The 24,115-nt window shown below is 42.9% G+C and overlaps 1 protein-coding gene across 1 annotated transcript in view; it reads left to right on the top strand.

Moving 5' to 3' along the window:
* CENPE (centromere protein E) overlaps positions 1-24,115 on the top strand; it is a 261,773-nt gene that overhangs the window by 159,175 nt on the left and 78,483 nt on the right. Inside the window, exons 51-53 of the mRNA XM_053703505.1 lie at positions 13,587-13,880; positions 14,918-15,067; positions 15,158-15,328. Coding sequence (XP_053559480.1) covers positions 13,587-13,880; positions 14,918-15,067; positions 15,158-15,328 — 615 coding nt within the window. The remainder of the gene's footprint in view (positions 1-13,586; positions 13,881-14,917; positions 15,068-15,157; positions 15,329-24,115) is intronic.

Here is a 24,115-nt window from a genome sequence, read left to right as displayed (position 1 = left end):
GCTGCCTCTAAGACAGCATGAAGGAACGGCCCCCTATCCGGCGACGGATCTAGTAGGGGGCAGACTTTTTCTCTTCGCCCAGGTGTGGGCAAGAGATGTTCAGGATCCCTGGGCGTTGGAGATCATATCTCAGGGATATCTTCTGGACTTCAAAGCTTCCCCTCCACAAGGGAGATTTCATCTTTCAAGGTTATCTGCAAATCAGATAAAGAAAGAGGCATTCCTACGCTGTGTGCAAGACCTCCTAGTAATGGGAGTGATCCATCCAGTTCTGCGGATGGAACAAGAACAGGGTTTTTATTCAAATCTGTTTGTGGTTCCCAAAAAAGAGGGAACCTTCAGACCAATTTTGGATCTAAAGATCTTAAACAAATTCCTCAGAGTTCCATCTTTCAAAATGGAAACTATTCGGACCATCCTACCCATGATCCAAGAGGGTCAGTACATGACCACAGTGGACTTAAAGGATGCCTACCTTCACATACCGATTCACAAAGATCATCATCGGTTCCTAAGGTTTGCCTTTCTAGACAGGCATTACCAATTTGTAGCTCTTCCCTTCGGGAAGGTTCTGGGCTCACTTCTGGCGGTTCTAAGTCCGCGAGGCATAGCGGTGGCTCCGTATCTAGACGACATCCTGATACAGGCGTCAAGCTTTCAAATTGCCAAGTCTCATAAAGAGATAGTTCTGGCATTTCTGAGATCGCACGGGTGGAAAGTGAACGAGGAAAAGAGTTCTCTATCCCCACTCACAAGAGTCTCCTTCTTAGGGACTCTTATAGATTCTGTAGAGATGAAAATTTACCTGACGGAGTCCAGGTTATCAAAGCTTCTAAATGCTTGCCGTATTCTTCATTCCATTCCGCGCCCTTCGGTGGCTCAGTGTATGGAGGTGATCGGCTTAATGGTAGCGGCAATGGACATAGTGCCATTTGCGCGCCTACATCTCAGACCGCTGCAATTATGCATGCTAAGTCAGTGGAATGGGGATTACACAGATTTGTCCCCTCTGCTAAATCTGGATCAAGAGACCAGAGATTCTCTTCTCCGGTGGTTGTCTCGGGTACACCTGTCCGAGGGTATGACCTTTCGCAGGCCAGATTGGACAATTGTAATAACAGATGCCAGCCTTCTAGGTTGGGGTGCAGTCTGGAACTCCCTGAAGGCACAGGGATCGTGGACTCAGGAGGAGAAACTCCTTCCGATAAATATTCTGGAGTTAAGAGCAATATTCAATGCTCTTCTGGCTTGGCCTCAGTTAGCAACACTGAGGTTAATCAGATTTCAGTCGGACAATATCACGACTGTGGCTAACATCAACCATCAAGGGGGAACCAGGAGTTCCCTAGCGATGTTAGAAGTCTCAAAAATAATTCGCTGGGCAGAGACTCACTCTTGCCACCTGTCAGCAATCCATATCCCAGGCGTGGAGAACTGGGAGGTGGATTTTCTAAGTCGTCAGACTTTTCACCCGGGGGGAGTGGGAACTCCATCCGGAGGTGTTTGCTCAGTTGATTCATCGTTGGGGCAAACCAGAGTTGAATCTCATGGTGTCTCGCCAGAACGCCAAGCTTCCTTGTTACGGATCCAGGTCCAGGGACCCAGAAGCGACGCTGATAGATGGTCTAGCAGCGCCTTGGTTCTTCAACCTGGCTTATGTGTTTCCACCGTTTCCTCTGCTCCCTCGACTGATTGCCAAAATCAAACAGGAGAGAGCATCGGTGATTCTAATAGCGCCTGCGTGGCCACGCAGGACCTGGTATGCAGACCTAGTGGACATGTCATCCTTTCCACCATGGACTCTGCCTCTAAGACAGGACCTTCTAATACAAGGTCCTTTCAATCATCCAAATATAATTTCTCTGAGACTGACTAGGAGAAGCCACGCTTTGATAGAATCAAGCGTTCAATCTCCATGCAGTCAGTCATTGATACCTTAATACAGGAACGAAAGCCTGTTACCAGGAAAATCTATCACAAGATATGGCGTAAATATCTTTATTGGTGTGAATCCAAGAATTACTCATGGAGTAAGGTTAGGATTCCTAGGATATTGTCCTTTCTCCAAGAGGGTTGGGACAAAGGATTATCAGCTAGTTCATTAAAGGGACAGATTTCTGCTCTGTCTATTCTTTTGAACAAGCGTCTGGCAGAAGTTCCAGACGTCCAGGCATTTTGTCAGGCTTTGGTTAGAATTAAGCCTGTGTTTAAACCTGTTGCTCCCCCATGGAGCTTACACTTGGTTCTTAAAGTTCTTCAAGGAGTTCCGTTTGAACCCCTTCATTCCATTGATATTAAGCTTTTAACTTGGATAGTTCTGTTTTTGATGGCTATTTCCTCGGCTCGGAGAGTCTCTGAGCTATCTGCCTTACAATGTGATTCTCATTATCTGATTTTTCATGCAGATAAGGTAGTTCTGTGTACCAAACCTGGGTTTTTACCTAAGGTAACAAGAATATCAATCAAGAGATTGTTGTTCCATCTTTGTGTCCTAATCCTTCTTCAAAGAAGGAACGTCTTTTACATAATCTGGACGTAGTCCGTGCCTTGAAGTTTTACTTACAAGCTACTAAAGATTTTCGTCAAACATCTTCCCTGTTTGTCGTTTATTCTGGACAGAGGAGAGGTCAAAAAGCCCTCTTTCCTTTTGGCTTTCCTTTTGGCTTCGGAGTATTATACAAACATCTTCCCTGTTTGTCGTTTATTCTGGACAGAGGAGAGGTCAAAAAGCCCTCTTTCCTTTTCGGCAACCTCTTTCCTTTTGGCTTCGGAGTATTATACGCCTAGCCTATGAGACTGCTGGACAGCAGCCCCCTGAAAGGATTACAGCTCATTCTACTAGAGCTGTGGCTTCCACCTGGGCCTTTAAAAATGAGGCCTCTGTTGAACAGATTTGCAAGGCCGCGACTTGGTCTTCGCTTCACACTTTTTCAAAATTTTACAAATTTGATACTTTTGCTTCTTCGGAGGCTGTTTTTGGGAGACAGGTTCTTCAGGCAGTGGTTCCTTCCGCTTAATCCCTGCCTTGTCCCTCCCATCATCCGTGTACTTTAGCTTTGGTATTGGTATCCCATAAGTAATGGATGATCCGTGGACTGGATACACTTAACAAGAGAAAACATAATTTATGCTTACCTGATAAATTTATTTCTCTTGTAGTGTATCCAGTCCACGGCCCGCCCTGTCATTTTAAGGCAGGTCTAAAATTTAATTAAACTACAGTCACCACTGCACCCTATGGTTTCTCATTTCTCTGTTTGTTTCGGTCGAATGACTGGATATGGCAGTTAGGGGAGGAGCTATATAGCAGCTCTGCTGTGGGTGATCCTCTTGCAACTTCCTGTTGGGAAGGAGAATATCCCATAAGTAATGGATGATCCGTGGACTGGATACACTACAAGAGAAATAAATTTATCAGGTAAGCATAAATTATGTTTTTTGGGTCCTTTTCCCTGCAAGCAAGGATTTGGGTTTAGCTGAGTCCACGTCAATCTCTTCAGTAGAGTAGTGGTAGCTTTTAAGCAGTTAGGAAGTTGTGAGGTGGTCCTTACTTTGTTTCCTAACATATTGCTGCCCTAGTTATAGAAAGCCAGAGTTGGTTACTCTGTACTTTCTTTTTCTACAGGTGTCGGTAAGGAGTATGTGTCCTTTTACGCCTTGTAAGCTGTCTACCTGCCGGACAGCTGGATGTGCAGGTAAGTGCTTTTGTCTTCTAGGTCTTGGAGACTTGCATTTCTCCAACATAGGTGTGTCCGGTCCACGGCGTCATCCTTACTTGTGGGATATTCTCCTCCCCAACAGGAAATGGCAAAGAGCCCAGCAAAGCTGGTCACATGATCCCTCCTAGGCTCCGCCTACCCCAGTCATTCTCTTTGCCGTTGTACAGGCAACATCTCCACGGAGATGGCTTAGAGTTTTTTAGTGTTTAACTGTAGTTTTTCATTATTCAATCAAGAGTTTGTTATTTTCAAATAGTGCTGGTACGTACTATTTACTCAGAAACAGAAAAGAGATGAAGAATTCTGTTTGTATGAGGAAAATGATTTTAGCAACCGTAACTAAAATCCATGGCTGTTCCACACAGGACTGTTGAGAGCAATTAACTTCAGTTGGGGGAACAGTTTGCAGTCTCTTGCTGCTTGAGGTATGACACATTCTAACAAGACGATGTAATGCTGGAAGCTGTCATTTTCCCTATGGGATCCGGTAAGCCATGTTTATTACGATTGTAAATAAGGGCTTCACAAGGGCTTATTTAAACTGTAGACTTTTTTTGGGCTAAATCGATTGATATTAACACTTATTTAGCCTTGAGGAATCATTTATTCTGGGTATTTTGATTTAATAATATCGGCAGGCACTGTTTTAGACACCTTATTCTTTAGGGGCTTTCCCAAAGCATAGGCAGAGTCTTATTTTCGCGCCGGTGTTGCGCACTTGTTTTTGAGAGGCATGGCATGCAGTCGCATGTGAGAGGAGCTCTGATACTCATAAAAGACTTCTGAAGGCGTCATTTGGTATCGTATTCCCCTTTGGGTTTGGTTGGGTCTCAGCAAAGCAGATACCAGGGACTGTAAAGGGGTTTAAAGCTTAAAACGGCTCCGGTTCCGTTATTTTAAGGGTTAAAGCTTCCAAAATTGGTGTGCAATATTTTCAAGGCTTTAAGACGCTGTGGTGAAAATTTGGTGAATTTTGAACAATTCCTTCATGTTTTTTCGCAATTGCAGTAATAAAGTGTGTTCAGTTTAAAATTTAAAGTGACAGTAACGGTTTTATTTTAAAACGTTTTTTGTACTTTCTGATCAAGTTTATGCCTGTTTAACATGTCTGAACTACCAGATAGACTGTGTTCTGAATGTGGGGAAGCCAGAATTCCTATTCATTTAAATAAATGTGATTTATGTGATAATGACAATGATGCCCAAGATGATTCCTCAAGTGAGGGGAGTAAGCATGGTACTGCATCATTCCCTCCTTCGTCTACACGAGTCTTGCCCACTCAGGAGGCCCCTAGTACATCTAGCGCGCCAATACTCCTTACTATGCAACAATTAACGGCTGTAATGGATAATTCTGTCAAAAACATTTTAGCCAAAATGAACCCTTGTCAGCGTAAGCGTGGATGCTCTGTTTTAGTTACTGAAGAGCATGACGACGCTGATATTAATATCTCTGAAGGGCCCCTAACCCAATTTGAGGGGGCCAGGGAGGTTTTGTCTGAGGGAGAAATTACTGATTTAGGGAACATTTCTCAGCAGGCTGAATCTGATGTGATTACATTTAAATTTAAATTGGAACATCTCCGCATTTTGCTTAAGGAGGTATTATCCACTCTGGATGATTGTGAAAATTTAGTCATCCCAGAGAAACTATGTAAAATGGACAAGTTCCTAGAGGTGCCGGGGCTCCCAGAAGCTTTTCCTATACCCAAGCGGGTGGCGGACATTGTTAATAAAGAATGGGAAAGGCCCGGTATTCCTTTCGTCCCTCCCCCCATATTTAAAAAATTGTTTCCTATGGTCGACCCCAGAAAGGACTTATGGCAGTCAGTCCCCAAGGTCGAGGGAGCGGTTTCTACTTTAAACAAACGCACCACTATTCCCATAGAGGATAGTTGTGCTTTCAAAGATCCTATGGATAAAAAATTAGAAGGTTTGCTTAAAAAGATGTTTGTTCAGCAGGGTTACCTTCTACAACCCATTTCATGCATTGTCCCTGTCACTACAGCCGCATATTTCTGGTTTGATGAACTGCTTAAGGTGCTCGATAGTGACTCTCCTCCTTATGAGGAGATTATGGACAGAATCAATGCTCTCAAATTGGCTAATTCTTTCACTCTAGACGCCTCTTTGCAATTGGCTAAGTTAGCGGCTAAGAACTCTGGGTTTGCTATTGTGGCGCGCAGAGCGCTTTGGTTGAAATCTTGGTCGGCTGATGCGTCTTCCAAGAACAAGCTACTAAACATTCCTTTCAAGGGGAAAACGCTGTTTGGTCCTGACTTGAAAGAGATTATATCTGATATCACTGGGGGTAAGGGCCACGCCCTTCCTCAGGATCGGCCCTTCAAGGCAAAAAATAGACCTAATTTTCGTCCCTTTCGTAAAAACGGACCAGCCCAAGGTGCTACGTCCTCTAAGCAAGAGGGTAATACAGCTCAGGCTTGGGCAAGAGATGTTCTGGATCCTTGGGCGCTAGAAATAGTCTCCCAGGGTTATCTTCTGGAATTCAAGGGACTTCCCCCAAGGGGGAGGTTCCACAAGTCGCAGTTGTCTTCAGACCACATAAAAAGACAGGCGTTCTTACATTGTGTAGAAGACCTGTTAAAAATGGGAGTGATTCATCCTGTTCCATTAAGAGAACAAGGGATGGGGTTCTACTCCAATCTGTTCATAGTTCCCAAAAAAGAGGGAACGTTCAGACCAATCCTAGATCTCAAGATCTTAAACAAATTTCTCAAGGTCCCATCGTTCAAGATGGAAACCATTCGAACTATCCTTCCTTCCATCCAGGAAGGTCAATTTATGACCACGGTGGATTTAAAGGATGCGTATCTACATATTCCTATCCACAAGGAACATCATCGGTTCCTAAGGTTTGCATTCCTGGACAAACATTACCAGTTCGTGGCGCTTCCTTTCGGATTAGCCACTGCTCCAAGGATTTTCACAAAGGTACTAGGGTCCCTTCTAGCGGTGCTAAGACCAAGGGGCATTGCAGTAGTACCTTACCTGGACGACATTCTGATTCAAGCGTCGTCCCTTCCTCAAGCAAAGGCTCACACGGACATTGTCCTGGCTTTTCTCAGATCTCACGGCTGGAAAGTGAACGTGGAAAAGAGTTCTCTATCCCCGTCAACAAGGGTTCCCTTCTTGGGAACAATTATAGACTCCTTAGAAATGAGGATCTTTCTAACAGAGGCCAGAAAAACAAAGCTTCTGGACTCTTGTCGGATACTTCATTCCGTTCCTCTTCCTTCCATAGCTCAGTGCATGGAAGTGATCGGGTTGATGGTGGCGGCGATGGACATAGTTCCTTTTGCGCGCATTCATCTAAGACCATTACAACTGTGCATGCTCAGTCAGTGGAATGGGGACTATACAGACTTGTCTCCGAAGATACAAGTAAATCAGAGGACCAGAGACTCACTCCGTTGGTGGCTGTCCCTGGACAATCTGTCTCAAGGGATGATGTTCCACAGACCAGAGTGGGTCATTGTCACGACCGACGCCAGTCTGATAGGCTGGGGCGCGGTCTGGGGATCCCTGAAAGCTCAGGGTCTTTGGTCTCGGGAAGAATCTCTTCTACCGATAAATATTCTGGAACTGAGAGCGATATTCAATGCGCTCCAGGCCTGGCCCCAGCTTGCGAGGACCAGGTTCATACGGTTTCAATCAGACAACATGACGACTGTGGCGTACATCAACCATCAGGGGGGAACAAGGAGTTCCCTAGCGATGGAAGAAGTAACCAAAATTATTCTTTGGGCGGAGTCTCACTCCTGCCACCTGTCTGCTATCCACATCCCAGGAGTGGAAAATTGGGAAGCGGATTTTCTGAGTCGTCAGACATTGCATCCGGGGGAGTGGGAACTCCATCCGGAAATCTTTGCCCGAGTCACTCACCTGTGGGGCATTCCAGACATGGATCTGATGGCCTCTCGTCAGAACTTCAAAGTTCCTTGCTACGGGGCCAGATCCAGGGATCCCAAGGCGGCTCTAGTGGATGCACTAGTAGCACCTTGGACCTTCAAACTAGCTTATGTGTTCCCGCCATTTCCTCTCATCCCCAGGCTGATAGCCAGGATCAAGCAGGAGAGGGCGTCGGTGATCTTGATAGCTCCTGCGTGGCCACGCAGGACTTGGTATGCAGATCTGGTGAATATGTCATCGGCTCCACCTTGGAAGCTACCTTTGAGACGAGACCTTCTTGTTCAGGGTCCGTTCGAACATCCGAATCTGGTTTCACTCCAGCTGACTGCTTGGAGATTGAACGCTTGATTTTATCGAAGCGAGGATTCTCAGATTCTGTGATCGATACTCTTGTTCAGGCCAGAAAGCCTGTGACTAGAAAGATTTACCACAAAATTTGGAAAAAATATATCTGTTGGTGTGAATCTAAAGGATTCCCTTGGGACAAGGTTAAGATTCCTAGGATTCTATCCTTCCTTCAAGAAGGATTGGAGAAAGGATTATCTGCAAGTTCCCTGAAGGGACAGATTTCTGCCTTGTCGGTATTACTTCACAAAAAGCTGGCAGCTGTGCCAGATGTTCAAGCCTTTGTTCAGGCTCTGGTTAGAATCAAGCCTGTTTACAAACCTTTGACTCCTCCTTGGAGTCTCAATTTAGTTCTTTCAGTTCTTCAGGGGGTTCCGTTTGAACCCTTACATTCCGTTGATATTAAGTTATTATCTTGGAAAGTTTTGTTTTTAGTTGCGATTTCTTCTGCTAGAAGAGTCTCAGAATTATCTGCTCTGCAGTGTTCTCCTCCTTATCTGGTGTTCCATGCAGATAAGGTGGTTTTACGTACTAAACCTGGTTTTCTTCCAAAAGTTGTTTCTAACAAAAACATTAACCAGGAGATTATCGTACCTTCTCTGTGTCCAAAACCAGTTTCAAAGAAGGAACGTTTGTTGCACAATTTGGATGTTGTTCGCGCTCTAAAATTCTATTTAGATGCTACAAAGGATTTTAGACAAACATCTTCCTTGTTTGTTGTTTATTCAGGTAAAAGGAGAGGTCAAAAAGCAACTTCTACCTCTCTCTCTTTTTGGATTAAAAGCATCATCAGATTGGCTTACGAGACTGCCGGACGGCAGCCTCCCGAAAGAATCACAGCTCATTCCACTAGGGCTGTGGCTTCCACATGGGCCTTCAAGAACGAGGCTTCTGTTGATCAGATATGTAGGGCAGCGACTTGGTCTTCACTGCACACTTTTACCAAATTTTACAAGTTTGATACTTTTGCTTCTTCTGAGGCTATTTTTGGGAGAAAGGTTTTGCAAGCCGTGGTGCCTTCCATTTAGGTGACCTGATTTGCTCCCTCCCTTCATCCGTGTCCTAAAGCTTTGGTATTGGTTCCCACAAGTAAGGATGACGCCGTGGACCGGACACACCTATGTTGGAGAAAACAGAATTTATGTTTACCTGATAAATTTCTTTCTCCAACGGTGTGTCCGGTCCACGGCCCGCCCTGGTTTTTTTAATCAGGTCTGATATTTTATTTTCTTTAACTACAGTCACCACGGTACCATATGGTTTCTCCTATGCAAATATTCCTCCTTAACGTCGGTCGAATGACTGGGGTAGGCGGAGCCTAGGAGGGATCATGTGACCAGCTTTGCTGGGCTCTTTGCCATTTCCTGTTGGGGAGGAGAATATCCCACAAGTAAGGATGACGCCGTGGACCGGACACACCGTTGGAGAAAGAAATTTATCAGGTAAACATAAATTCTGTTTTCTCTGCATTTTTTTTTATATTAGGGACATGTTAATTCCTTAAGTAAGGGATTTTATTGAGGCAGTGTGCAGGCAAATAAAATGTATGTGAGAGACTTTGGGGTTAATCTTCCTTTATGGATAGAAAGTAGTTAACTTCAAAGTTTGTGGCTCAGTATTTATTTATTTCAACCCTGTGCAAAACTAAAGGTCCCTTAAGCTTTGAACATTATTGCGAGCAAAGGGTCTGTATCGATTGTCAAAAAGACATTAAGAACTGCACAGTTAAGTCTGAATGTAGGGAAAGCGCAAGTCCGTTCCCTGTTAGGCCTTAGCCGGCTTTGACACATGCACTTTCACTTTGTGGCATAGTTTCAATTCAGCTGGTCACATGACTGTCTCTTCTGCTCTCGAAGATCGGAGCGGCATCGACTGTGTAGTTGTATTTAGGAGACCGGCAAGGCTATTCTGACAAGCCTTTTGTACTCCAGAGGGGCAGGTAGGGCCCTTAAGTTTGCTGAGGTGTAGAGGACCTTCATTGGGGTACGTTTTTTTAGCGCAATATCGCTCTGTGTAAGATTTAAATTTTAAAGGGACTGTACTCATTTTTAAAATTAAACATTTTTTTTACTCTTTCTTCTTTCTGGTCATTTCTGTGCAGAATACCTTAAGCTTTGAACATGGAACAGGAGTCTGTTCCTACGGACAAATGTTTGTGTCTTGAAGCCCAAATTGTTCTACCCATGCAATTTTGTTCCTCATGTTTAGAAAGAACTTTTGAGATGTAAAGATAAACTTTTTGTTTCTGAGCCTAATGTCTCTCAGGATGATGCTGTTCAGGCAATGCCACAGCTTTCTCCTCTCACGTCCCAAGCCTCCATGGGGTCACATACAGTGCCCTGCAGTTCCCCTCAGCCTCCTGGAGGAGTTTATTTGCCTGCAGATTTTGCTGCACAGTTATCATCTGCGGCATTATCTGCTTTTCCTATGTTGGGGAAAAGTAAGAGGAAATCTAAACATTTTTCAGATAGTAAGGTGTCTATTCCTTCTGCTGCTACACAGGTTGCCCTCCCTCATAACTCTGAGGAGGAAGTTGCCTGTGTAGATTCTGAGGGTGGAATCTCAGATTCTGACCGTATGAATCCTTTTTCTGATGCTGAAGAAGTAAATTTTAGGTTTAAGCCTTAACACCTTTGTGTACTGTTAAAGGAGGTATTGGCTACTTTGGACGACTCAGTCTCCTGTCACGGTCAACCCTAAAAAATCTAGTAAACTTAACAAATACTATGATGTTCCTTCCTCTGTGGAAGTGTTTCCTGTTCCAGACCATGTGACAGAGATTATTTCACAGGAATGGAAGAAGCCAGGGATACCTTTTTCCCCGTCTCCAGTATTTAAAAATGTTTCCTGTTGCTGACTCTATTAAAAATTCATGGCACACAGTGTCTAAAGTATAAGGGGCTATTTCTAATCTGAGAACTACAATCCCTATAGAGGATAGCTGCTCCTTTAAGGGTCCCATGGACAAGAAGCTGGAGGCTTATTTAAAAAAAGATGTATGTTCATCAAGGTCTTCAATGGCAACCTGCAATTTATATTGGCACAGTAGCAAGTGCTGCATCTTATTGGTGTTATGCCTTGTCTGAATCAATTTTAGAAGAGACTCCGTTGGAGAAAATCCAAGATAGGATTAAGGCTCTCAAACTAGCCAATTCCTTTTTGTCTGATGTTAACATGCAAGTTATTAGGCTGGGAGCCAAGATGTCTGGTTTCACTGTCCTAGCCCGCAGGGCTTTGTGGCTAAAATCTTGGTCAGCTGATGATAGTAATTTTAGTTCCTTTCAGAACTTCATGGGTCAAAAGTCTTCCTCTTCCAAGCTGGAGCAGTCCAAGTCTTCTTGGAAACCTAATCAGTCTTGGAACAAGAAGAAGCAATCAAAGAAACCCTCAGCTGAGTCTAAGTCAGCATGAAGGGTCTGCCTCCAGTCCGGGATCGGATCAAGTGGGGAGCAGACTTTCCCTGTTTTGTCAAGCATGGAGACGAGATGTCCCAGATCCTTGGACTGTGGACATAGTATCTCAAGGTTACAAAATAGAATTCAAAACTTTCCCTCCCGGGGGCAGATTCCACCTTTCAAGATTATATGCAGATCACGTAAAAAGAGAGGCATTCTTGAACTGCGTTCAGGACCTTTCCTCCCTGGGAGTGATTGTTCCAGTAAGGGAACAGGGTCTAGGATTCTATTCAAATCTGCTTGTGGTTCCCAAAAAAGTGGGACATTTTCGACCCATTTTAGACCTAAAGTGTCTCATCAAGTTTCTCAGGGTACGGTCTTTCAAAATGGAAACCATTTGTTCCATTCTTCCTTTGGTCCAACAGGGTCAGTTCATGACGACCATAGACTTGAAGGACGCATAACTTCATGTTCCCATCCACAAGGATCATCACCCGTTCCTGAGATTCGCTTTTCAAGACAAACACTTTAAGTTTGTGACTCTTCCATTTGGCCTTGCCACAGCTCCCACAATTTTCTCAAAGGTTCTGGGGGCTCTCTTGGCAGTGATCGGGTCTCGGGGAATTGCAGGGGCGCCCTACCTGGACGACATACTGGTTCAGGCGCCATCTTTTCAACAAGCAAACTCTTATACAGAGATCTTGTTGTTGCTTTTCTACGTTCCCACGGATGGAAAGTGAATCTAGAGAAGAGTTCCCTTGTTCCAGCTACAAGGGTAGTTTTCTTAGGGACCATCATAGATTCCCTATCTATGAAAAAATTTCTGACGGAGGTCAGAAAATCCAAAATTCTTTCTTCTTGCCTCTCTCTACAGTCTACTGTTCAGCCATCAGTGGCTCAATGTATGGAGGTAATTGGTCTAATTGTCGCTTCCATGCACATCATTCCCTTTGCTCGATTCCATTTGAGAGCTCTGCAGTTATGCATGCTCAGACAATGGAACGGAGACCATTCAGATCTGTCCCAGAGGATAGATCTAAACCAGTCGACAAGAGAATCTCTTCCGCGGTAGCTTTCTCAGGAGCATCTGTCTCGGGGCACATGCTTCTGGAGACCTTCTTGGGTGATCTTGACCACGGACACCAGCCTGGTAGGCTGGGGAGCAGTCTGGGACTCGTTAAAGGCACAAGGTCTATGGACTCAGAAGGAGTCTGCTCTCCCCATAAACATCTTGTAGTTGAGAGCGATTTACAATGCTCTGATGGCTTGGCCTCAATTGTCCTTAGCCCGGTTTATCAGGTTCCAATCAGACAATATCACCTCAGTGGCTTACATCAACCACCAGGGAGGAACTCTGAGTTCCTTAGCCATGAAGGAGGGGTGTCGGATTATTCAGTGGGCGGAAGCTCACAATTGTTGTCTGCCATCCACATTCCAGGAGTGGACAACTGGGAGGCGGATTTCCTGAGCAGACAGACCTTTCATCCCAGGGAGTGGGCTCTCCATCCGGAGGTGTTCTCCAGGTTAACCCTCAAGTGGGGGGTGCTGGAGTTGGATCTGATGGCGTCTCGGCGGTTCCTTGAAATCCTCAGAGAATTGCAGCTCATTCCACTAGGGCTGTCTCCTCTTCTTGGGCTTTCATAAATGAAGCTTCTGTGGAACAGATTTGCAAGGCTGCAACTTGGTCCTCTCTGCATACTTTTTCCGAATGTGATACTTTTGCCTCGGCTGAGGCCTCTTTTGGGAGAAAGGTTATTTAAGTTGTGGTGCCTTCTGTTTAGGTCTGCCTGTCTTGTTCTCCCTCCCTGTTCATTCCGTGTACTCCAGCTTGGGTATTGGTCCCCACTAGTAATTGGAATGACATTGTGCACTCTCCATGTCTTAGCAAAGAAAACATGATTCATGCTTACCTGATAAATGTATTTCTTTCCGGACATGGAGGGTCCACGACCCCACCTTTAATAAGACAGTTATTTTTTACTAAACTTCAGGCACCTCTACACCTTTGTGTTTTTTCATTTCCCTTCGGTGAAATGACTGGGGATTATGGGTAGGGGAGTGACACTTAACAGCTTTGCTGTGGTGCTCTTTGCCTACTCCTGCTGGCCAGGAGTGATATTCCCACTAGTAATTGGAATGACGTTGTGGAAAGAGAAATTTATCAGGTAAGCATAAATTTGTGTTTTTCATCTACCAGACAAAGAAGTTAAATGAGTACCTACAGCAACTTCAACATCAACATGATGATCTTTGTGTTGAGAGAGAAGCACTGGTTACTGAAAACAAACAGCTTAAGGAGAGGATTGACAATATTGATGCTGCAACTCAGCAGCTTAAATCTGAAAAAGATGTTCTTGAAAAGCAGATAAAGGAATGTGATATGGAAATATCAAGTTTTCATCAAGAAAAGGACCAGTTTCAGCAACTGCTTGACAGAATTAGAAATGAAAAGGACAGCATTTACTCGGCTCTTCAAGATCAAGAAAAAACAGTAAGTGACTATTTATTTAAGGGATGTTAAACCGTAAATACATGGTTGTAAAACTATACTACTATATGTATTCAAAGCATAGATTAACCTTAGAATAATATGTAGTTGTATTTTTTACAATTATATTATTTGTTTAAATATTGAAAATATAAGTGTAAAGGTTTAATTTCTATAAGTAATAGGCACCAACAAGTTTGAACTAGTTTTATGTTTGTGCAAACAAGACTGTGGAAACCTTTTTAAATAATCCTATGTTCTACACAGGCTTGTTTGGACAGACTTGTATTGCCTGCTTTTATCTTCCACAAATTGGAAATATATTTAAGTAGAAATCTTAAGTTCGAACATGGTTGCACCTGTTACATTACAAACAATAAATGACCCTGATATAAGATATATCACAGCAACCCATTTGGAGGTAAGCCAGTTTGCTGGCTTTTATGAGCACACTAAAATGTTTTCTCTCAGTTTATGTGTATTAAAGGTTTGATTCTCCAAATGTCATTGGTGAAAACCGATCTGTAAGGTTCTGCGTGTATGGAGTATACAGTCCAGTAGCTTGTTTTTTCCCCAAATTGAGTACTCAGTTGAGCCATAGAGCTTTTAAAGGTTATACAATAGATTTTGTTTTTCTAAAAGATCACTCTGAAGACTGATACAGCCCATGTTTGGTACTAACTCCAATATAGCGTACAGCCATGGTTTATTCTCTTTAGATTAAAGGTCCATTCTTGTGAAAACAATGACATGCTATGTGCCGCTGCTACTGATTGGGCCAGCTGTAATTTCTTCTCAGGACAAGCAATTCTCTGTGGCTCCTGAGTGTACTTTAACTATATATGTTTAACCCCTTTTGTGGGGGGGTTAAACAGACTTGTAGTGTTAGACTAGACCTTTAGATTCATTGTTATGAAGATATATTTATACTTTGTTCTATTAACTGTATTGCACAAAACCAATTGCATCCATTGTTTCTTTATGCTATTAAAAAACTATTTGCGCTTTCTATTTTATTAATATATATTTTTTCTCAATAGTGTAAGGAGCTAAGAGGGGAACTACAAAAGTGTCAGGATGAACTTAAATCCAATAATGCTTTAAATCAACATACAAAAAAAGCTGAAAACCTTGACGATGTATTACAGCAACTTTCATCTCTACAGCAACAACTAGAACAGCAAAAACAGGTTGGTTTATTCTTTCCCTTATGAACACCCGTGTTTTATATGTTTCAAAAATGCTACACTTTTTCTTGAAATTATGTATGTTTGCTTCAGAAATTAACTGCTGAAAGATTTAAAAACCATGAACTTTGTGAAAATGTCAATCTGCTGGAGAAAAAGATTGAAGTAATGCATTCAATTATGGATGAACCCGATGAACCTGAACAGCAAGATGAACTTGTAGAGCGCACTGAACTCCTTGAGACTAAAAATCAAGAACTGAAGGTATGGTAGATTTTTTATTTCTTTTGTTTTTACTGAATTACTTTCTTTGTAATAGTAGTATTTGGTAGACATTCCACCAAGGAGCCTTTCCAAAAGGTGTAAAATGCAAACCTGATAACTGCTCCCAAAGAACTCATAGAACCTCACATAAATCGTGAAATCACCCCTGTACAGCCAAACATGAATGCTTAATCGCATAGCTTCACATCAACAAAAGTTATAGTAAAAATGTTATGGAGTGTAAAGATATCATCATATAAAGTTTCTGTGTTTTCTTACCTTCTAACATGGCTGGCTGCCCCTTCAAATCACCTTTTTTTTTCTTTAGTTGCACTTTGCAGTACAGACAATGAGAAGTCACATAGCACATGCTATTGCATACAGTATAGGCCGCTACCTCCCCTCTGCAGGAGCATGATGAACTGCTCAGTTGCCTTCTCCTGTAGAATAGTGAGACAGTATTGCGCTTGCATTGTACAAAACTAATGCAGGTGGTATACTTGTATTTAGCTGTACCACTTGTCACTATAGAAAGAAATAGGCAACTTTCTACATGCAAGAAGGAAAAAATTTTTATATTGTTTTGTTATTTGCTGAATCTTTGCTCTGTAATGATTTATATGCAGTGCTGCAACAATATTTATTTCATGTAAGTGGCAAGAGTCCATGAGCTAGTGACATATGGGATATTCCTACCAAAATGGGGCAAAGTTTCCCAAACCTCAAAATGCCTATAAATATACCTCCTACCTCACTCCTACCTTAGTTTTACAAACTTTGCCTCCTTGTGGAGGTGGTGAAGCTAGTCGTGCTTGATTATCTTCTGTGGTAAGTTCTTCTAAGCATATTGAAGCCCAGTTCCTCTCAAAGTACAGTGTTTGTCTGAGGGATGTGAAGGGAGTATTGCCTGATGATGCCATGTTTTCACCTATGGGAAATCAATTCTAAGTCTCTCTGTAAATTGGTCGCAGAGATTCATCTGCTGCCTCCCTTTTCAGATCGACATTATTTTCCTCTACCATTACCTCTGCTGATATGTTTCAGTACTGGTTTGGCTGTCTGCTATATGTGGATGGGTGTCTTCTGCTAAGTACATATCATTTCTCCAACATAGGTGTGTCCGGTCCACGGCGTCATCCTTACTTGTGGGATATTCTCTTCCCCAACAGGAAATGGCAAAGAGCCCAGCAAAGCTGGTCACATGATCCCTCCTAGGCTCCGCCTACCCCAGTCATTCTCTTTGCCGTTGTACAGGCAACATCTCCACGGAGATGGCTTAGAGTTTTTTAGTGTTTAACTGTAGTTTTTATTATTCAATCAAGAGTTTGTTATTTTGAAATAGTGCTGGTATGTACTATTTACTCAGAAACAGAAAAGAGATGAAGATTTCTGTTTGTATGAGGAAAATGATTTTAGCAACCGTCACTAAAATCCATGGCTGTTCCACACAGGACTGTTGAGAGCAATTAACTTCAGTTGGGGGAACAGTGTGCAGTCTCTTGCTGCTTGAGGTATGACACATTCTAACAAGACGATGTAATGCTGGAAGCTGTCATTTTCCCTATGGGATCCGGTAAGCCATGTTTATTACGATCGTATATAAGGGCTTCACAAGGGCTTATTAAAACTGTAGACTTTTTTTGGGCTAAATCGATTCATTATTAACACATATTTAGCCTTGAGGAATCATTTTATCTGGGTATTTTGATATAATAATATCGGCAGGCACTGGTTTAGACACCTTATTCTTTAGGGGCTTTCCCAAAGCATAAGCAGAGCCTCATTTTCGCGCCGGTGTTGCGCACTTGTTTTTGAGAGGCATGGCATGCAGTCGCATGTGAGAGGAGCTCTGATACTTAGAAAAGACTTTCTGAAGGCGTCATTTGGTATCGTATTCCCCTTTGGGCTTGGTTGGGTCTCAGCAAAGCAGATACCAGGGACTGTAAAGGGGTTAAAGTTCAAAACGGCTCCGGTTCCGTTATTTTAAGGGTTAAAGCTTCCAAATTTGGTGTGCAATACTTTTAAGGCTTTAAGACACTGTGGTGAAAATTTGGTGAATTTTGAACAATTCCTTCATGTTTTTCGCAATTGCAGTAATAAAGTGTGTTCAGTTTAAAATTTAAAGTGACAGTAACGGTTTTATTTTAAAACGTTTTTTGTACTTTGTTATCAAGTTTATGCCTGTTTAACATGTCTGAACTACCAGATAGACTGTGTTCTGAATGTGGGGAAGCCAGGATTCCTATTCATTTAAATAAATGTGATTTATGTGATAATGACAATGATGCCCAAGATGATTCCTCAAGTGAGGGGAGTAAGCATGGTACTGCATCATTCCCTCCTTCGTCTACACGAGTCTTGCCCACTCAGGAGGCCCCTAGTACATCTAGCGCGCCAATACTCCTTACTATGCAACAATTAACGGCTGTAATGGATAATTCTGTCAAAAACATTTTAGCCAAAATGAACACTTATCAGCGTAAGCGCGGCTGCTCTGTTTTAGATACTGAAGAGCATGACGACGCTGATAATAATATTTCTGAAGGGCCCCTAACCCAGTCTGATGGGGCCAGGGAGGTTTTGTCTGAGGGAGAAATTACTGATCAGGGAACATTTCTCAACAGGCTGAACCTGATGTGATTGCATTTAAATTTAAGTTGGAACATCTCCGCATTCTGCTTAAGGAGGTATTATCCACTCTGGATGATTGTGACAAGTTGGTCATCCCAGAGAAACTTTGTAAAATGGACAAGTTCCTAGAGGTGCCGGGGCTCCCAGAAGCTTTTCCTATACCCAAGCGGGTGGCGGACATTGTTAATAAAGAATGGGAAAGGCCCGGTATTCCTTTCGTCCCTCCCCCCATATTTAAAAAATTGTTTCCTATGGTCGACCCCAGAAAGGACTTATGGCAGACAGTCCCCAAGGTCGAGGGAGCGGTTTCCACTTTAAACAAACGCACCACTATACCCATAGAGGATAGTTGTGCTTTCAAAGATCCTATGGATAAAAAATTAGAAGGTTTGCTTAAAAAAATGTTTGTTCAGCAAGGTTACCTTCTACAACCAATTTCATGCATTGTCCCTGTCGCTACAGCCGCATGTTTCTGGTTCGATGATCTGATAAGAGCGGTCGATAGTGATTCTCCTCCTTTGGAGGAGATTATGGACAGAATCAATGCTCTCAAATTGGCTAATTCTTTCACCCTAGACGCCACTTTGCAATTGGCTAGGTTAGCGGCTAAGAATTCTGGGTTTGCTATTGTGGCGCGCAGAGCGCTTTGGTTGAAATCTTGGTCGGCTGATGCGTCTTCCAAGAACAAGCTACTTAACATTCCTTTCAAGGGGAAAACGCTGTTTGGCCCTGACTTGAAAGAGATTATCTCTGATATCACTGGGGGTAAGGGCCACGCCCTTCCTCAGGATCGGCCTTTCAAGGCAAAAAATAAACCTAAATTTCGTCCCTTTTGTAGAAACGGACCAGCCCAAAGTGCTACGTCCTCTAAGCAAGAGGGTAATACTTCTCAGGCCAAGCCAGCTTGGAGACCAATGCAAGGCTGGAACAAGGGAAAGCAGGCCAAGAAACCTGCCACTGCTACCAAGACAGCATGAAATGTTGGCCCCCGATCCGGGACCGGATCTGGTGGGGGGCAGACTCTCTCTCTTCGCTCAGGCTTGGGCAAGAGATGTTCTGGATCCTTGGGCGCTAGAAATAGTCTCCCAAGGTTATCTTCTGGAATTCAAGGGACTTCCCCCAAGGGGGAGGTTCCACAGGTCTCAGTTGTCTTCAGACCACATAAAAAGACAGGCATTCTTACATTGTGTAGAAGACCTGTTAAAAATGGGAGTGATTCATCCTGTTCCATTAAGAGAACAAGGGATGGGGTTCTACTCCAATCTGTTTATAGTTCCCAAAAAAGAGGGAACGTTCAGACCAATCTTAGATCTCAAGATTTTAAACAAGTTTCTCAAGGTTCCATCGTTCAAGATGGAAACCATTCGAACTATTCTTCCTTCCATCCAGGAAGGTCAATTCATGACCACGGTGGATTTAAAGGATGCGTATCTACATATTCCTATCCACAAGGAACATCATCGGTTCCTGAGGTTCGCATTCCTGGACAAACATTACCAGTTCGTGGCGCTTCCTTTCGGATTAGCCACTGCTCCAAGGATTTTCACAAAGGTACTAGGGTCCCTTCTAGCTGTGCTAAGACCAAGGGGCATTGCTGTAGTACCTTACTTGGACGACATTCTGATTCAAGCGTCGTCCCTTCCTCTAGCAAAGGCTCACACGGACATTGTCCTGGCCTTTCTCAGATCTCACGGATGGAAAGTGAACGTGGAAAAGAGTTCTCTATCTCCGTCAACAAGGGTTTCCTTCTTGGGAACAATAATAGACTCCTTAGAAATGAGGATTTTTCTGACAGAGGCCAGAAAAACAAAACTTCTAGACTCTTGTCGGATACTTCATTCCGTTCCTCTTCCTTCCATAGCTCAGTGCATGGAAGTGATCGGGTGGATGGTAGCGGCAATGGACATAGTTCCTTTTGCACGCATTCATCTAAGACCATTACAACTGTGCAGGCTCAGTCAGTGGAATGGGGACTATACAGACTTGTCTCCGAAGATACAAGTAAATCAGAGGACCAGAGACTCACTCCGTTGGTGGCTGTCCCTGGACAACCTGTCACGAGGGATGACATTCCGCAGACCAGAGTGGGTCATTGTCACGACCGACGCCAGTCTGATGGGCTGGGGCGCGGTCTGGGGATCCCTGAAAGCTCAGGGTCTTTGGTCTCGGGAAGAATCTCTTCTACCGATAAATATTCTGGAACTGAGAGCGATATTCAATGCTCTCAAGGCTTGGCCTCAGCTGGCGAGGGCCAAGTTCATACGGTTTCAATCAGACAACATGACAACTGTTGCGTACATCAACCATCAGGGGGGAACAAGGAGTTCCCTGGCGATGGAAGAAGTGACCAAAATCATTCTATGGGCGGAGTCTCACTCCTGCCACCTGTCTGCTATCCACATCCCAGGAGTGGAAAATTGGGAAGCAGATTTTCTGAGTCGTCAGACATTGCATCCGGGGGAGTGGGAACTCCATCCGGAAATCTTTGCCCAAGTCACTCAGCTGTGGGGCATTCCAGACATGGATCTGATGGCCTCTCGTCAGAACTTCAAAGTTCCTTGCTACGGGTCCAGATCCAGGGATCCCAAGGCGGCTCTAGTGGATGCACTAGTAGCACCTTGGACCTTCAAACTAGCTTATGTGTTCCCGCCGTTTCCTCTCATCCCCAGGCTGGTAGCCAGGATCAATCAGGAGAGGGCGTCGGTGATCTTGATAGCTCCTGCGTGGCCACGCAGGACTTGGTATGCAGATCTGGTGAATATGTCATCGGCTCCACCTTGGAAGCTACCTTTGAGACGAGACCTTCTTGTTCAGGGTCCGTTCGAACATCCGAATCTGGTTTCACTCCAGCTGACTGCTTGGAGATTGAACGCTTGATCTTATCGAAGCGAGGGTTCTCAGATTCTGTTATCGATACTCTTGTTCAGGCCAGAAAGCCTGTAACTAGAAAGATTTACCACAAAATTTGGAAAAAATATATCTGTTGGTGTGAATCTAAAGGATTCCCTTGGGACAAGGTTAAGATTCCTAGGATTCTATCCTTCCTTCAAGAAGGATTGGAAAAAGGATTATCTGCAAGTTCCCTGAAGGGACAGATTTCTGCCTTGTCTGTGTTACTTCACAAAAAGCTGGCCGCTGTGCCAGATGTTCAAGCCTTTGTTCAGGCTCTGGTTAGAATTAAGCCTGTTTACAAACCTTTGACTCCTCCTTGGAGTCTCAATTTAGTTCTTTCAGTTCTTCAGGGGGTTCCGTTTGAACCCTTGCATTCCGTTGATTTTAAGTTATTATCTTGGAAAGTTTTGTTTTTAGTTGCAATTTCTTCTGCTAGAAGAGTTTCAGAATTATCTGCTCTGCAGTGTTCTCCTCCTTATCTGGTGTTCCATGCAGATAAGGTGGTTTTACGTACTAAACCTGGTTTTCTTCCAAAAGTTGTTTCTAACAAAAACATTAACCAGGAGATTATCGTACCTTCTCTGTGTCCGAAACCAGTTTCAAAGAAGGAACGTTTGTTGCACAATTTGGATGTTGTTCGCGCTCTAAAATTCTATTTAGATGCTACAAAGGATTTTAGACAAACATCTTCCTTGTTTGTTGTTTATTCCGGTAAAAGGAGAGGTCAAAAAGCAACTTCTACCTCTCTCTCTTTTTGGATTAAAAGCATCATCAGATTGGCTTACGAGACTGCCGGACGGCAGCCTCCCGAAAGAATCACAGCTCATTCCACTAGGGCTGTGGCTTCCACATGGGCCTTCAAGAACGAGGCTTCTGTTGATCAGATATGTAGGGCAGCGACTTGGTCTTCACTGCACACTTTTACCAAATTTTACAAGTTTAATACTTTTGCTTCTTCTGAGGCTATTTTTGGGAGAAAGGTTTTGCAAGCCGTGGTGCCTTCCATTTAGGTGACCTGATTTGCTCCCTCCCTTCATCCGTGTCCTAAAGCTTTGGTATTGGTTCCCACAAGTAAGGATGACGCCGTGGACCGGACACACCTATGTTGGAGAAAACAGAATTTATGTTTACCTGATAAATTACTTTCTCCAACGGTGTGTCCGGTCCACGGCCCGCCCTGGTTTTTTTAATCAGGTCTGATAATTTATTTTCTTTAACTACAGTCACCACGGTACCATATGGTTTCTCCTATGCAAATATTCCTCCTTAACGTCGGTCGAATGACTGGGGTAGGCGGAGCCTAGGAGGGATCATGTGACCAGCTTTGCTGGGCTCTTTGCCATTTCCTGTTGGGGAAGAGAATATCCCACAAGTAAGGATGACGCCGTGGACCGGACACACCGTTGGAGAAAGTAATTTATCAGGTAAACATAAATTCTGTTTTTTTAAGACACACTCAGCTATATTTGGCACTTTATCTTATAAAGTTTAAAATGTATATTGTATATATTTGCCATGAGTCAGGTCTGTGTATTTCTCTTTGCAGTCTCACGGTTTCAGCATGGAAATTATGTTTATAGGAGTTTTTTAGACTTACCTGGGGTTCCAGATTACTTGTTACTTGGAGTCGGTTTTTTCAAATTTTCGTGGGCTTAGGCTCGCGATGACGCAGAATCTTTTTATTGCGCCATTTTTGGCACGAAAATTTTGCGGCGCCTGTCGTGACACAAGTCGCATCATTTCTTGCGACTTTTTTGTGAGGTTTTTTGGCGCGAAGTTACGCCATTTATGGCGCAAGTCGCGTCATTTCTCTTGTTAAGCTTTGGCGGCAAAAGTTTTTTTACTGCATTTGCGCCTTTCTTGGCGCCAAAATGTGTTAAGTCTCCTTCTTTTGCTCTCTCCTCTCATTTGTTCTTGGAGGGCTAGGTTGCTTGCTTTTGATTTTTACCACAATTTTATCATAAGCATTTTTTCCTGCAACTGTTACTTTGAGGAAATTGGATATTTTGTTTAAATGTATTTTTTTTCCTTTTTTGTTACATTTTGCAAGATGTCTGACTGATCCTGCTTCTGATGTTAATGTAAGAAACCAAGCTGCATGAAAACCATTCTACCAAAGCTAAGTGTATATGTTGTAAATTAGCTGAACTTTCTTCAGCTCAAATATGTGGCACTTATTATAGAAACATTATCAACATGTAATATTTTTTCATAAGTACAAATACATCTGTTAATCCTTCACAGTCTAATGTACATGATATTCCTGTAGATATAAAAGATTATATTGCTACAGCCATTAAAAAGGCTATGACTGCTATTCTGCCTTCAAATAAACGTAAAAGGTCTCTCCTAACTTCTCATAAATCTGATGAATTTTGTATTGATCAACAGCATACTGAAGTATCTTCTGCTGATGATCTCTCTGGCTTGGAGGATCCTACTTCAGAGACTAAAATTCATAAGTCTACCTTTCTTTTTAAGATTGAATATATTCATTCTTTATTAATGGAGGTATTGTTACTTTGGGTATTGAGGAATCTAGTCCTCTTGATAACAAGAATAGCAAACGTTTGAATTCTGTTTTTCTGAGGTTACGCCTGAAGTTTTTCCTATTCCAGACGCTATTTCTCATATGTTTACTAAGGAATGGTCTAGACTTGGTGCTTCTTTTAACCCTTCTTCTAGGTTTAAAAAAAACTATATCCTTTACCTGTGGCTAATTTGGAGTTTTGGGGAAAAGTCCCTAATGTTTATGGGGCTATTTCTACTCTCGCCAAACGTACTACTATTCCTATGGAAGATAGTACTTCTTTTAAGGATCCTTTCGATATAAAGATTGAATCCTATCTTAGAAAAGCATATTTACATACTGACTATATTCTTAGACCTGCCATTTCTATGGCTGATGTTGCTGCTGCTTCAACTTTGGGTTGGACAGTTTAGCTCAACAGTTAAAGGGACACTGAACCCAAATTTTTTCTTTCGCGATTCAGATAGAGCATGCAATTTTAATCGGCTTTCTAATTTACTCCTATTATCAAATTTTCTTCGTTCTCTTGCTATCTTTATTTGAAAAAGAAGGCATCTAAGCTATTTTTTGGTTCAGTACCATGGACAGCACTTGTTTATTGGTGAGTGAATTTATCCACCAATCAGCAAGAACAACCCAGTTTGTTCACCAAAAATGGGCCGGCATCTAAATTACATTCTTGCATTTCAAATAAAGATTCCAAGACAATGAAGAAAATTTTATATATATATATT

Source organism: Bombina bombina, chromosome 2, assembly GCF_027579735.1.
Source record: "Bombina bombina isolate aBomBom1 chromosome 2, aBomBom1.pri, whole genome shotgun sequence".
NCBI classification, from domain to species: domain Eukaryota; kingdom Metazoa; phylum Chordata; class Amphibia; order Anura; family Bombinatoridae; genus Bombina; species Bombina bombina.
This window is presented reverse-complemented; position numbering and strand designations above follow the sequence as displayed.